Source organism: Nomascus leucogenys, chromosome 12 (assembly GCF_006542625.1).
Source record: "Nomascus leucogenys isolate Asia chromosome 12, Asia_NLE_v1, whole genome shotgun sequence".
Taxonomy (NCBI): domain Eukaryota; kingdom Metazoa; phylum Chordata; class Mammalia; order Primates; family Hylobatidae; genus Nomascus; species Nomascus leucogenys.
Window position 1 is genome coordinate 39203447 of NC_044392.1, and position 15994 is coordinate 39219440.

A 15994-nucleotide genomic window follows, 5' to 3' on the forward strand; every position below is an offset into this window, starting at 1 on the left:
TCATACTTTCCTAGTATATAATTTTCTGTCCTTGCATTTTCAAGTTTTTACACCTTTTATCTCTGTCTTCTGTGGACACAATATGCTGGATCTTTTTTTTTTCCAATTTAAGATTCTCTCCTTTTGTTTGGTGAGTCCAATACACGTTTATTATAATTTGTTCTACTGGAATTTATCACTGCCATCTTATACCATTCTTTCCATTTACTATACGTTTTTTCTTTTTTTTTCTCCTTTTCTGCTTTCCATTGAATAGATCAAATTTATCTCTGTTAATTTGAAAGCTCTGTTAAAAAAATGTAGTGTTTACCCATAACTTACTAGAACCTGTATTTTTATTTTTCTCTATAACATTGTAAATATACCAATTGTTATAATTTAACATGCTCTCATTTCTCTTCTGTCACCATCACCAATAGCATCAGATTTTCTGAAATTATCTAAAATTTTAATTGTTATTTACTCTTTTGGGTCCTGTATCATTTAAATAACAGTAAACTTTACTGAGTCAATTAGTCACCCTTCTTGTAAATTTAAAAACACATAGCACTCTCCCGAGTTCCTCTTCTTGCCAGAATATTTTCTGCGGAAGTATTTTGCATATTTGAAAATTGCTATGAGAGCAGATTTTGTGTTCTCATCAAAGGTGGTCTTTGAGTGGTAAACCTTTCGCGGTCTTTTTAATTTTAGATTAATTGAAATGATAGTTGAGCTAAATATAGAATTGTAGGTTTAAAGTTATTTTCCTTCAGTGATATAAAACATATTAAGTTGCTAGCACTTTATGTGTAGGTTTCTTACTGAGATGTCTAATGTCAATCTGAGCCTCCTTCCCAGCTGAACTTTTTCGTGGAAAGTTGAAAAATGGCCTGTCTTCATGATCTTAAATTTCACTGTAATGTGTCTAATAGTGAGTTTTTTTCTTCTCTATCAAATATGAAAGCTTATATGCCATTTTGTTCTTGGGATATGCCATTTTGTTCTTTAATCTTTCTTTACTTTTATTACTATCTAAATGAATAGAATGAATGAATGAGAATTCTCATTCATTTTTCAAAGATTTCTTCTATTTTTTCCCTCCTACTGGAATTTCTAATTAAGAACTGTCCTCTCTTTTATTTTGCCCTTGAAATGATATTTGTTAAGTGATGTTAGGAAAGATATAAGCCTCTCTAAAATGGAGATAATATTTATCTCATAAATTACTATTAGTTTTGTCATGAAAGTCTGCCTTTCAGTTACCAGAAACTGCAATACCTGATGCTAGCCACAAGAGGTCAGAGAGCCATCAAGAAAACCAGTACTGCTTGAGGGTCTTTTTTTTTTTTCTTCCTTCCTACCTTCCTTCCTTCCTTCCTTCCTTCCTTCCTTCCTTCCTTCCTTCCTTCCCTCTCTTTCTTTTTCTTTCTCTCTCTCTTTTTTTGTCAAGCAGTGCTGAGTACCATGGTAGCTATTAGACCTGAAATATTTCTTTAGCAAGTATTCTCCAAACAGTACTCACTTCCCCATTGAATGCTTAATATCCAGTGTCGAAAACAGGATTAGTTTCTAAGCCAGGCTTCCCTGAGTTTGCAATGTGAGATGTAATAGAAGTGCTCTTGCCACTCCTACTACAGGGCGAAATTCTTGTAATTCAGAGTAGGCTCTTACCAACACCCTTAAGAACGAATGTTTTCAGGAGGTACTATTGTTAGCTCTGTCACTTACTGGTAGAGTAACTATGGGCAAATTGCTAAGACTCCCTAAGCCTCTGGTCAGCTTCATCTAGAAAATGAGGATAATGACTTACCACGTAAAGTTACTGTGGAGCTTCACTGAGATGATGCCAGCCCAGGTTAACATGTTAACAATGCAGTCTCTTTTGTTTCCTCTTTTGTAAAATGAGGGGACTGTGGAATGGGTCTTTAAATTCCCATCCCATGTGAATATGCAGTGTTTAATGAAATTGTATTACTCCTTGGAGAAGATCTAACTCAAAAAGATGTTTCTGAGCCGTGAACGTTTCCTGGAATTATTTATCAGACTGGCGCGATGGAGATAGAGAAGTAGGGGAGGGTGGCTGTTCCTCAGGCCTGAAGACTTAGGTCTTCCCAGAGAGTTCTGCCTCTCAGTTGTAAGACCCAGGGAATTGGCTTAGTCATCATCTCAGTCTCAGTTTACCTCTTCCTAACATGGGGCTGAAATACCTCCCTCACAAGATAGGATTCATGAGATCGTGTGTGTGAATCTCTTTAAGCGCAATAGAATAACATCTGTATCTGGAAAATGGGCTTAGTAAGACCTCCCTTGGAGGGCCATGAGAAAAACAAATGAGACCATGTGTATAAATTGATTAACACAATTCCTGGAGTATATAGAAGCTTCAGAGAATGATAAAGCACCAATTAACAGTCAAGCCTAACACAGTGAAGTAGAATGTTAAGAATTGGAACTCAGAGCCCTGTAGGCAGCTCCCAGAGGTAGGCAGGTGCCTGGCACTGAAGCACAGCCCTTCTTGCATTATGCTGGATATAAGTGCTTGCTTCTACCAGCTCCATGGCAAGGTGGCACCTGTCCAAGGAAGAGTTAATGAAGGCTCCGGCTGCAGATAAATGAGCTTCACATTGGCCCATTAATCACTTTCCACTTTGAAAATGGCCAACCTCAATCCTTCTCTGTGGAGTTGATGATCATGTACAGAGGCTGCCTGTGGATAGAGATCCTGAGGAAGAGGGGCTGAAAGAGTCCTGCTGGTCTACCCCAGAGCCCATCTCGTCTGTTCCACACAAGTTCAACTACAAGTTTCCTGAGTTTCGTTCCATTCAAAGTGCATCTTTATCGAGCTCCTGCAATATGCCAGACACTGTGCTGGGAACCGAGGAGTCGGGGATGAAGATGGCATGGTCCCTGCCCCGAGCTCAGAGGCCTGTGGGAGAGAGGCATGAGGACAAAGCGACTTTCTATGACACATGGCGAGTGCCTTGATGGAGGAACACATAGGATGCTACGGGAATGCAGAGAAGGGGTGGGGTGGTGTCTGGGAAGCCACCTGGAGGAAGAGATGCCTGAGTTGAAATGTGAAGGATGAATTAACATAGCCTAGTGAAGTCAGAGGAAAGGGACAGGAAGGTAGAAAGGTGACCTGGGCAGATGGACTATCTTAAACACAGGCATGGAAGCAATTCGGAGCAGGCTGGGGCTCTGAGGGAAGTACAGCATAGAGGCAGCAGTGGCAGATGCTGCCAGCGAGACAAGCGGGCCACAGATAATCTAGAGTGCAGAGAACCCACATGACACCTCCCCCACATGCGTTTTAGCAAGCCTCCTGGCCTGGTCACAGCATGTGCCACCTACATAGTCGCTGACTGATGATTAAGGGGGTGGGGGTGGGGTAGGGAGAGGCATGGACAAGACTGCCACCCCCACCTCCCCCTCCAGCTTTCTTACACATGAAATAACTTCCTAGATGGCCTACACAGCCTCTCCAGGAGGCCCAGTTCCTAGAAATGTCACATGTTGGCCAGGTCTAAGGAGTACTTGCCAGGTCAGCTGCAAAGACTTCCTGACACATAGGACCCAGGATTTAAGCTGAACCAGGGAAGCTGGCTGCAACAGAATTTACCAAGTACCAGGAGATCCTGGGAAGGCAAAACAACAGGGGCAGTCCCCGCTTGTCTTGAGCTTTCCTGTCCAGCAAGGGGGATCCATCCACTGCAGGCTCAGGATAAAGGGGGGCATGCATCTTGCTGAAGCTGCAAACCGTTCCCAGGGCTGACAGTTCACTTTTCTCCTGCCCCTTTGGCTTACCCCACGAAGGCCTGGACCAACCCAAAGCGCTCTTGTGACAACCACAGGGAATTGTTCTAAGTTGCTGTGAGTGAGCCCCCAAAGTGGGCTGAACACTGGGATGTACTTGAACATCAGACCAAGCCAACAAGAATTCCCCAATAAATGCAAGCCTAGAAAGCAGGTGGCGGCAGACATGGAGGGATGATTCAGGAAATAGGTAGCTAAGCAGATGGTACTGGAAACAGCTGGCTGGTTAAACAGTAAAAAAAAAGTTGCGGTTTGTTGGGAGGTTGCTTTTTGTTTGGGGTTGTTTTGTTTTGGTCATTTCCAAAGAACACACTGGCAATGTTCCCTGCTCTATATACCCAACAGATTCCTCAGGCAACTTGCACGAAGGAGAATACAGTCTGGAGTCTGAGGTGGTCCTTAAATATTTCCTCAAGCTTGCTTCCTCGTCTGTGTTGTTAATAGCCAAGTGATTCGTTTTGTGGGGTAGCTTCCCCAGGCTCCCTTGGGCTGGACTATTTATCATGGCAGCAGCTGGAGATAAGCTGGACACAAAGAGGATTTGTGTCTCAGGAGAGCTGGTCCCTAGATACAGAAAGTGGAGGAATTTTCTCATTAGGAGGAAGTCAGTGGTGGGGACTCTGGGCTTTCATCCTGTGCCCCCAGTGCAAACAGTAGCAGGGAGGGGGAGTCCTGGAGGGGAGATGTACTTGAAGATGCTTTCACTGGACAACTTAAAGCTTCCAGAGTGGATTTCCTTGGGAGAGATGAAAGGTATTAAATGCCATCTGCACTGATGAAGCTTTCCAAGGGGGAGGTAGGAGTCTCTCTACAAGGGCTATATGGACTTAATTACTTGTTCCCACTCACAGAGAGGCCACAGTGGGAGGCTCCAGGCTGAATGTCCCAAACCAGGGCGGCGAACTGAGCGACTGAAGCCTGGGGCACGCTGAGGGCCAAGTCTTAGACAAACCATCACTGAGTTTGCCACCACAGCTAGGCTGGTCTGGGAAACGCCGCAGTGTGGAGAGGGGAGCAGAAAGAGGACAGGGAGTCCAAGCACAGAGAGTTCTAGAACACTCCCGGGATTCACTGACCTCAAAGGCATTGTGAAATCTGAGAGCAGATTAAACTGACCCAGCAGGAATTTTCTGAGATTAGGGTAGCATCTGAGTACATTTCCGGGTTAGCTAATTTCATAAAAATTCTGAATACCAACTGGGGTCCCTGCCAGCATAGGCACAGACCTAAGGAATGAGGTGGGTCTCCTGATGGCCTCCGAGTGTGTTTCCTTCAGCAACTACTACCGGCAGATTTAGTCCAGAGGAAACGAGCACTCTCTCGGCTGAAATTAATTGCCTCACCCTGAGCCCCGCTTTGGTGCTTCCACTGCATTTCACATCCTGATCCCATACTCTGTTAGCATAGGGCCGGGAGGGCAGGTATGATGGCACTCCCATCCATTCAGAATGGAGAAAGAGGACCGCGTGTCACTCTTCCACCAACGTCACCACAGTCCCCTAGATAGCACTTAGTGCATGGCAGGAAGGGGCTTGGATATATTGTCTGAATAAATGCATCTTTGTCCCCCAGATTCTAGAACAGTGACTCAGTATAGAGCACAGCATTTAAAAACAAGACAAATGCACTTCCATTTTTACACTTAAAATTCCCTTAAAAATGTTTTTACACTAGAACTGTTTATACTTGATCTTAGACAAAAATAACGACCTCGCATAATAGTGGGAAAGGCATGTTAAAAGCACATTTCACACCTGAATGACTGTAGCAAGATACTGAAGCTATTCAATGGGAGAGGTCACCTGGAGTCACCGCAGCTTACTCATAAAGAAAAAAGTTGCTATCGTAAGTATTTTCAACGCCTTTTCCCAAAACATGGAGGATTGGTTTTTGTGTTTTTCCTGTTTTCCCTGGACAATAACACCGCAGCCCACTGCAAAGACAGTGAGTAACCTTTGAGATCCCAGCTGTTCTCTTCTTGCCCCTCCGCTGAGAAACAAAGTGTGGGAGTGGAACAAGATGCAGAAAATGTTAGGGACTTAGCCTCATGCCTGAGACGCCTCTGAAATGGAGCCAGGGAGCCCTTGCATGCAGAACTGTGGAATCCAACCCCAGGCATAGTCACATCTGTACATGAGAGGGCTGCGCAGAAAGGTCCCATGTTTCCCTTTGGAAATGTGCGTGGCCTCTGTGAACAGACTGAATGCCCCTTTCCCTTCCTGTTTCTCCCCCATTTCCTTCCTTTTAAGGAGGATAAAGGCCTGGCCAATTCTCAGCTATGTGGGTCCTCTGGGTCCTTGGATCTGACACTGGCCTAGGGGCAGCAATGGGGCAAAGGGACTCCAGGCCAGCTCTTCTCTGAGCCACCTTCTCTCCGAAGGTGAGCATCAAGAACGTCCCTGTCCAGGGGGGCCCTTGGGGACAATTTCCCAGGAAGTACCTAAGTCCAAATCGCTGACATTTATTGATGACTCTTTGAGAGGCCGATAGAAGCTCTGGTTCCTCTCTGGAAGAAGGTGCACACGCAAATGCAAAGCTCCATCCCTTTCCTGACGGAAGAGGGCTTTGGACTCAGGAAAAGAATGAGTGCCCTAGAGGATGATCCGATGGCCATGTCCATTTCCCCCAACTTCCTCCCAAGGAAGGTCCTGCCTGTGCACATCATGATGGCGCCCCTGAAACAGTGATAGGTTGGTTTGGCAGAGGTACCCCCTCACAGTGGCCAGCCAGGGGAGCCAATGATGGCACATCCTCAGAAGTCATTTCCCCACCAAGGGTTCAGGCTGGACGTGTCGGTAGTGCCCATCTTCCTCACATTCTACCTCCCTCATTTCTCACTTTTCCAGGCTTACAAAGGAAAATTCCAACACCCTCCAGCCAACAAGTCAGCCTTGAGGAAACCAACTGTTCCCCATCAGTCAGGAGAAAAAACAGACAAAGCCAGCAAACCAAACCAAATCATTTTATTGTGCAATTTCCTTCTACCAGAAAATTACTAAAAATATAAATATTAACTCTCTAAAAAATACTCAGAATAGATCTGTCATCTTCCTCCTCCTCCTCCTCTGAACTACAGCCAATCTTCTTCTTTAAAGGCTGATGGATTGCATACACGTATGTCTTCCATATCAGCCACATACACGACATTCAGATACACTTCCCCCTGTGCAGGGGGATACACCAGCCTCCTGCCAGGTTCTGGAAGCTCACCTTATAATCTACCAGGATAAAGCTGTGTGCTGAGTAGGAGGTTATGATGGGGCTGGGGAGTAACAAGGAGATAAAAGACCTTGTGGTCCCAACTTCCTTATGTGGACAGAGAAGATAGGTCCTCTACTCCTCATTACCCTGCCCTCTCATGGACTGGGCTAACTGAAGGCCAAGCTCCCAGAGAAGCTGGACTCACTGTGAGGGATTACTGGGGGTGTGGCTGCCAGGCTGCAGTCACAGGAAGGCCAGACTGCAGTCACAGGAAGGCCAGACTGTTGAGATGGACATGGAAACCAGGTGAGGCTTTGGATGGAAGAGCTGGTCTGGGCCAAGGCCTCTGCAGGATGAGTAGTAGCTATTCCTGCTAGGCTTTGGGCAGCACCTAGACCCTAGCACCAGGTACTATCTGCAGCATCTAAGACCAGACACCAGTCTCAGAGAGCCTCCCGAGGTAGCAGCATCACCCTTGCAGCAGGGGGACGGGCGGGTTGTAGGCAGTTAGATTGGAGCAGGGTCCCATGGCACTGTATTCAGTATCAGACACAAGTCTGAAGAACTCTGGGGTCACCCTGGCAATGGTCCTGGACAACCTGGTGGGATCCTTTTGCTCATCCTGGGTCTAAGGTCCTGGACTCCAGCAGCAGCTGGGCTATAGAGTGGAGGCAGGGTACTTAAGAAAGGCTGCACCTGCAATATCTGTACCTATGGCTGCCATATCATCAGGCCAGAGCCACCCTGGGCTCCAGAAGAGGAGAAGCCCCAGAGTGCAGGGGCTTGCTAAGTTTCCCATCGAAGCACAAACCATGCTCCTGGTATGGGAAGCTCAGATGAAGTGGCTTGCTCCCAGGATGTGTGTTTGGGGACTCTATCCCTATCTTCAGCTCTGGTGTTTTGTGTGATACCCCAAACCATTCTGGGATAACTCACAGGACCCCAAATGCTAGTCCTGAGACCTCCTCTCTGACATCAGGGTCAGATATCACATCTTTGGAGTGAGAAAGAATGTACATGTAAGCCCTGCTCACTCTACCAGGGCCTGGAGGTGCCCTGCTGCAGCGACTCCTACGAGGCAGGGGAGACAGCTTGTGGTGAGCACGTGGTGAAACCTGGCTTTCTGGGAGAAGGAAGACAATAGAAGGCAAGGTAGAAGGGAAAGTGGTGGGAGGGCCGTGGCAAGGCCACACAGCTGCAGAAGCAAGAATGCAGGAAGGCACCCACATCCTAGCAATCCTGCTGAGGCTCCTAGTTCTGTAGGAGCTAACATGGCCATTTTATATGGCAGCGGTGGTGGGAAGGGGAGCAGAGGCTTGGAGATGAGAAGAGCTGGGAAGCAAGCCCTGGGTATCCCAGAGCTTATGGGTAGGAAGCCAAACAATGAATAGAACAGGGGAGGCCACAGGAATCCCAGGAGGAGGATGCTGCACTGCCTGCCTTGGCTGGACGTGTCATTCCCAGCCTTCTCCCAGGGAACCGGCCACCTTGTTCAAGAAAAGGAATGTCCTCCTCTTGCTGCAAATAGCCCCAGGATTAGGGTCACCCCCTTACAGGGTCTGCTGGCCACAGGAAGACAGCACAATAGGACCCCTGGTGGGAGACCTAAAAGTGGGTTGCAGGAACCAGTTAAGGCTGGATGAACCTGGTTAGTCCCTTACACGGATCCTGAAGCAGGAAAAAGCCCACCAGCATCAGCATAAAAGAAAGGCAGGGAAGGGCAGTGCGGGGCCGCTCCAGTGAGGTCCAGAGCTGCAGGAGGCCCAGGCAACTTCAGCACAAGCACAAAGCACTTTCACTTAATTAAAACTGGTTTACCCCCACAGTTCTTCTCACATTCCAATCTTGCACACACTTCATTCTGATTCTCACAGCAGGCCCAGGCCCTGAAATGGCATCATTTTAGGCTGCAAGGTGGCCCCTGAAAAGCTGTTCTGATCCCCAGTGATCGCTCTTCTCTGTCCCATCCTCACTCCCTTCTCCCTGCTTCTGCTCTGGGTTTTTAGCGCCAGCCCTGAATGCCAAGACCAACCCCAAGTTCCTGGGCCCTCCCCCAAAAACAAAATCAGAGTGTGCTCGGCTGCATCTGCTGGGGCCTGGCTCTCCCCGTCTTCACACACTCAGCAAGGGAAGCCTCATCTTTCCTTCTGTGCAGAATGCCCACATTTTGTATTTGACATCTGACCAGATGGGGGGAAACCTTGGGAACCCTGGGTGGCAGGGTTCAAACCCTGGGTGAACTCTCAAGGTCTCAGGCCTGGTAAGCATCTCCTCTGGCCTCCACCCCAGAGGCAGAACAAACATGGCAACCAGGGGCCTGCGTTGTCCTGGGACCAAGAGGAGCCATGGCTGGGCTGTGGTCAGGGTGTGTGGCTTTCTAGGCCATGGCCTATCATCAAGCCAAACCCATCATTCCTCATCCAGCCTTGCTCCCGCTGAGGCCAGAGGCCTCGGACCCATCAAGGAGGAGAGAGAGGGGACTGGGGTGTGGGAGGGAGAACAGCAGGGGAGGAGGTGCACGTAGGGGACAGGCAAAGACAATTCCTGCAAGATCCATCGTCCTGGGCTGGTGGCCCTGCAATTCACTGAGAAGGCAGGACAAGCTCAAGAGTGGAAGAGCTCTAATGTCCAAGGGCTGCAGCCCACTCAGAGGAGGTTACAGAAAATTAGGCTCAAAATGGTATTGAGTCCTTTAGCCATTCTGCAGATAGACTCTTTAACTAGAACTACTCAAGGACTTCCAGTCCTGCAAAATCCCATGATGGACGACTGGCTCTCTGCTGGTGCCTCATACAAGGAAGACAAAGGGCGCAGCGGAGTTGGGGCCAGGGCCAGTGTGCGCAGTGGAGGAGAAAGCAGCAGGAAGACAAGGGCAGAGCTCAGCAGGAAAGAGCAGAGGCTCTATTCAAAGGACAGCAGGTCTGGGTGAGGGCCCTCATTGTCGAGGCTGGAGGTCCGTGCCTGAGGAGGGGGGCTGCCATCCTCCCAGGACTCAGCCAGGCTGATGGGGCTCAAGCTGAGTTTGAGGCCATTCCTCTCGATAAGGCTGGGGGAGGAGGCCCTTCTGCACTCAGTCATCTTTAGCTTGGATTCGTCCTGGCTATCCTTGTGGATTAGGTCAGGTACTGACAGGGAAACCTCTCCATTGGGCAGAACTTCGCCTCTCTCTTCTCTTTCCATGGTGGCCTCTGGCTGTGAAGCGTCTGCTGGGACGTCAGGCTGGGCAGTGGGAGTGGAGTCCTGGGCCTGCCCAGGTGATGGCTCTGTCCCATACTCCAGACTGCTCAGGACAGGCTGTGATGAAATCAGCATGTCCTGGGTGGTCTTCAGGGCCCGAGGGGTTCGCTTTCTGGTTATGGGAGGTGGAGGATCCAGCCGAGGAAATGCTTCTTGCAGGACTGACCTGTAAGGTTAATGACAATAAACACACATGCCTTAAGGACAGCAAGACACCAATCCACCTGCCATCTTGCTTCTCCAACTCCAACTGCACTTTCAACCCACCCCACCCAATAAGTGCTCTACTCCTTGGGCTCTGGTTCTTGGTTTGGCATGTAGGCCTTAGCAACTTCAGCATAACAGTAGCTTTTGGCCTGGTCCATGCTCACTCAGTGTTCAGAGCAGCACAAAGTGCTGGCCTCTAGAAGACAGGATAGAGACCGCTGGTGAAGCTTGTCAAATCAGAACCCATGCAGTAAGTCCTGCGGAGGGCATTCCCACCTCAGATGCACACGTGTTTAAAACAAGGCCTGGAAAGAGCCTGTTGGTAGAAGAGGGAAGAGCAGGAGGGCTGCTACAGGGGGCTTCTCCCACTCTGCCCTAGTGGGCTCTGACAGGTGCAGGCTTCTCCACAAGCAACGGGCTAGGGCAGAGGTTCTCAGCTATGGCTGGGCATCAGAATCTACCTGGGGAACTTCTGGGCAATAGTTGGGTTCAAATCCAGCTCTGCCAAGTACTAACTTTGTGACCTCAAGCTATTTACTTTGCCTGTCTGAACGTGAGTTATCTGCAGGATGGAAATATCATCTACCTCCCAGGGCTGCTGGGAGGGTTAGACAAAACGATTCAACTAAAGCCTGCAGCACAGAGCTGAGGACATGGTGGACACTCAGCAACCTTCAGCTGTGGCTGCAGAAGGTGAAGCCAGCTCCCGAGAACGTGGCCTGATCCTGCAGCTTTTCAGTACAGGACAATCTCACACCCCCTCCCTCGGGGCTTTTCTCCTGTGGAGACACTGCAGTTTGTCCCTGTACCTTTTCAAGTGGGTCCACAGAGGGGCATGGATGTTGGGCGGGTGAGGGGCTCACCTTTCATCCTCTAGCCAAGCCCCTGGAGCCGCGTCAGCCCCACTGGCCAGCTGTGCTCCTGCAGTCTTGTTGATCTCTGTCACACCCACACTGCCCAGGCTGGAGGGCTCCTTTCTCCGCAGGAAGTCATTCACTTTGGCCCCCATGGCTTTGCCCAGGTTCTTGAGGTGCTGGCTGCTGCCCATCCAGAGTCCTGGCCCCCCAGGCTCAGCAGAGCCCAGAGGGGCAGAGCCGGGGGCCACGGGCTTGGACAAGTGGGGGAAGGAGCGGCTGGCCTGGAGCTTTGGAGTGAGGGCTGTGTTCAAATTCTCAAACATGCCATGGTCAACTATGAACAAAAAGGCGACAGAGAGACATGATGAGGAAAGGGGAGTGGTACCTGTGCTCTATCATTCAGTTTTTCCTTATCCCACACCCAAAACTTGTAACTTCCAAGGCTTTGGAAATATTCAAGAAAGAGCCAGCAAAGACACTCTTGAACTTTCTAGTGCAGTTTTCTTGATGGGAGAGGAACTAGAAATTCTAGCTCTGTCCCACCCAAGTTAATCAGTGACTAATGCTAGCCATAAAAAAATAAAGTTGTTCCTGTAAACCTGCCTCCTTGACTCATGGGCTTGGCCCCTTTACCTTGGAGTCACCACGCCCTTTGGAGTAAAGAAAAAATGAGGATGAAGCAATGAAACATGACATTTTTACATCGCTGTAAGCACGTGCTGAGCTCTCAGTGGGTTGGAAGCTGGTGAAGGGACGGCATGGATGACGCTTGGTGTTAGAAGCTCCCCATTGAAGGCCATGAGTATAGCACATATTCTCCCCAAAAATGGGGCAGCAGCTCCTCAGGTCTACAGAGGTGGGACTTGAGCGAGTGGGCCAACTCTTGCAGAGGTGCTAAGTGGTGGTTCAGAATCAGTTTGTACCAAATGGATAGGTACTCGGTGCCAGTGAAGCACGAGGATCCCAGTGAACATCAGCTTACTTAATCCTTACAACCACCTAGGGAGGTGGTGTGTGGAAGGATATCTACCTACAGATGAAGCCTGCAGGACTCCGCGTAATGCAGTGCTGTGCCTGAGGTCACACAGCTAAATACTAGCAGGGCTGGAGCTAGAACTCAGGCCTTCTAACCCACAGCTCAGGGCTCTGTCCACAACTTTGCCCTGCTATAGATCATGGAACAGCTGCCTATATATGCCTGGTACATGGTCCTTCTTGTAGGGATCCTCTTTGAATTAACTCAAAGAGCTGGGTATAAACCTATTAGGTTGTAAAGATTTGCAAGGCAGAGGCCATGCCTCATTCATCTTTGTATCTTCAACACCTAGCCTGAGTTTGGTACATAGCTGTGCTCAATACAGATCTTGAATTGCCAAAACCCATTTTGTAGATAGAAAACTGTGGTGGCCAAGGTGGTAGCTTAAAAGTTTGTTATTGAAATGACTGGAGCTCCAGGCTCTAAGCCATGCTGTCCACACACTCACACTTGGCCATCCTCTCCCTATCTGGAAATCCAGCTCAGTCATCAGGCAGCCAGACCCACTCTGAGGCCTTGGAATCTGGTTAAAGGTTTCTGTCTACACCAACTACCCCAGATATGTTGTCAGTCTGAGGAAAGGAGATTGCTCGATCATTTGATGACTAGGCTCCTTTCCTTGTCAACACCTCTGCTAAGTGTCTATTCTCACTGAGCCTCTTCTAAGAGTAACTGGGGTTAGGGTGTACTTTTTCTTCTGCTGAATTTTTGTGTAAAGCAGTTCTTTCTGCCCTGCACTGCTGCATCCTGGGCCAGTGGAAACCTTTCTTGTGGTTTCAGTGGTGCTATCCTTTCTAGGCCAACTACCTAGATACGCCATATTCTAAGGGCCTTTGGGTGGCAGAGAGGAAAACCTGTGGGAAGTGGAGTGGAGACTACTCTCTGCGGATGAGCCCTGTGGCCTTCACCACTGCAGGGTGAGGACCTGCCAGGGAACAGCATGACAGCATCCCTGGGACACAGGGCCTGAGCTGGCTGGGCTCCGGATAGACCCACCACACCAGCAGAAGCTTCCAGCTCGCTCCACAGCAAGCAGGGTCATCAACTCCTGATGATTCTCCTAAGTGTGTATCTTGCCACGTCATCCACTTTGGCACAATTTGCCTGTCAGGTCCCACATCCTTCTTATTCTCTTTAATCATGTCATCTACAAACTAGCAAAGAAGATTTGGAAACCAAACCATTTAACTATTTTCCCCCAAACCAGAAAGTACATAGACAACAATAAAACTGTATGAAATGCCCGGGGAAGGCAATTTGCCACCACTTCCCAAATCAGACATTTCCCTGATGGTCTCCTTATTGGTTTAAAGTGACTTTTCAGAGCAGACATACTCGTTTTTAAAAAGGCAAGCACCAAAAACACCTGTCAAGGTGATTAGTAAATTATAAGCTATTATTATTTTTAAAACACTCTTCGTAATAAACGGAACTCTGGATTATGCACCATTTGGGATTTCCTGTATTTTTTGCCCTCTACCCTTCATAACATGGTCTGTAATGCACTGAATTCTCAAGTAATGTAAAGATAGCCTACCATGCACTCCCTTTACCCTTGTCTAAGTCTTTCCAGTAAATACACCTTGTCTTAAAACGGTAAGCTCCTTGAGGGCCATAGCGTCTGAAGTGTTTCTTTATCTTCTACAATGCCCAGCTTAGGGTCTTGCACGATAGTAGGCATTTAATAAGTTTGTTTAATTGAATTTGACCTTTATATGAATTCTTAAAAATTGCATGATGGACTGACGTTGTAGGGAAACTGCTTACAAGTCTTTTTCCATTTTTACAAACCACTCAAAACCCCCTCTATGGGAGTGGTCTTCAGGGGCTCTAGAGGTCAGACCTGGAGAACTGCCCTTCTATTCAAAGTGAAAGTGGGGCTCTGGCTGGGGGTCCCTTTATCCCTATGTCTGAGGACATGCAATGGGTCCCTTTCTTGATGATGACGCTAATGACCCCCACGTATTATCTCTCTTGCTTCAGGACTAGAGGCTTGATGGTTCAGAAAATAATGGCAATGGAGGAGAGAGAGATGACTGGACCCCAGCCAGGTGGCCCTCCCAACAGTACCCCCCAACATGCACACACCCAAGCAGAGGAGGGCATCTGGGGATGTAAGTCATCCACAAAAAAAACAGGATATCTTACCTGTCCGAGAAAGGGGCTCGGAAAGCAGGTGGGAAACAAACAAGAGAAAGACACATTTTACGTAGTGACCAGTCACTTTGAGAGTGTCACCTCCTGCCTGGGCCACCAGCACCAGCATACCTCGGGAGGACACAGCACACAAGACAGGGGACCTGCTACAAGGAGTGGTGCACACCCTGGAACCACCAGGCTTCCACAAACTTTTCAGTGACTAAACCAAAACCGGGTCGCCTTTTAAAAACTCCACACAGGCACTGAGAGATTCCACCTCCCATATTTCCACCCAGTATTTTGAGCCCCCTTTACGTTAAGTCTGAGGTTCCAATGGGAGAGTCTGAAGTTGGCAGTGGGGGAAATGTGATGGGTCAAGACAGAATGCAGTTCCAAGTCCTCGGGGTCCTGTGTGCATCACTCACAAGTATGCTATTCTCCACATGTCAATCACTGGGTTTTAGCCAGGAAGATGTTCATCCACTCCAGTTTAGAGTCTAAACTAATAACATGGGAAAGCCAAGTAGCAGAGAGGTTTGCCCAATATCACACAGGTAGCTCATGGCGGAGTGGGGTTAGAAGTCACATAAGCTGATGCCCAGACTCACGAGCTTTCTCTACACCATAATGGACCAAAAGAAATTGCTGATACCCCCCAAACTGCCAAAGTATGTGGCTTCAACTTACTTGCCAATACACGCTAATGTTCCAAACCAGGCTATCCGGGAGGAACACGAGGGGAATCATGTTCTCCCATTGTCCTTCGAATGTTTCAGTACTGTGAATAAATACACACAGGAAGACAACTCTGGGCTCTCACGTGCAGAAGCTAACTCACACTCCATTCACACACGCTCGACGGCACTGCAAAACAAGCCCATCACTATTTCCAGAGCGGCCATAGCTCCCCATGCAGCATAAACATACCTGCCATTTAGATCTGCAGCCCTGTTCTGTATCTAGTTGACAGGTTGTGATAATCTAGAAAGGGGTGCCTTCAGCTTATCTTCCAAGTGTCACAATCATCTTTCGCCTTATTCCACACCTCGCTAGCACACAAAGTTGTTATAGGACAAGCGAAACAAAGAGGCAACCTTGCCTCTCTGGAGTCCCAGAGTCTCCCCATCAAACTGACTTAAGCAATGAGCAACATAGTAGTGAATAAGCCACCCACTTGTGTTTTAGTCGCTTGCTAAAAAGAGCACCAACCACTGAAAACAATATTTGGTCCCTATTCTTAGGAAATACACATTGAAGTACTTAGGTATAAAAGGACATAGTGTTTATAACTTACCTTCAAATAGTTCAGAGAAAAAATCAAGTATATACACATACACATGGGGCAGGGGGCAGGAGGAAGGGGACAGATACAGCAAATGGGGTAAAATGTTAATAGGAAAATCTGGATACAGGGCGTAAGGGTGTTCCTTGTATTCATTTTATTTTTGCACCTTTTGAGACAGAGTCTCGCTCTGTCACCCAGGCTGCAGTGCAGTGGCGCTATCTCAGCTCGCTGCAGCCT

At 48.2% G+C, this 15994-nt stretch overlaps 1 protein-coding gene across 4 annotated transcripts in view; it reads right to left on the reverse strand.

The window, feature by feature from the left end:
• Window positions 1-6737: 6737 nt before the first annotated feature.
• The window catches only part of LOC101175742 (carboxyl-terminal PDZ ligand of neuronal nitric oxide synthase protein), a 364946-nt gene continuing 355689 nt past the window's right edge, over window positions 6738-15994 (reverse strand). For 3 of the 4 annotated variants that reach the window (XM_030824046.1, XM_030824048.1, XM_030824045.1), the window contains 2 exons: window positions 11304-11631; window positions 6740-10399 (listed from right to left, as the gene is read on the reverse strand). In XM_030824046.1, the coding sequence (XP_030679906.1) occupies window positions 9898-10399; window positions 11304-11631 (830 nt within the window). In that variant the 3' untranslated portion in view covers window positions 6740-9897. Of the gene's footprint in view, window positions 10400-11303; window positions 11632-14481; window positions 15951-15994 lie in introns of those variants that run through there. The other variant, XM_030824049.1, reaches the window with a different exon arrangement.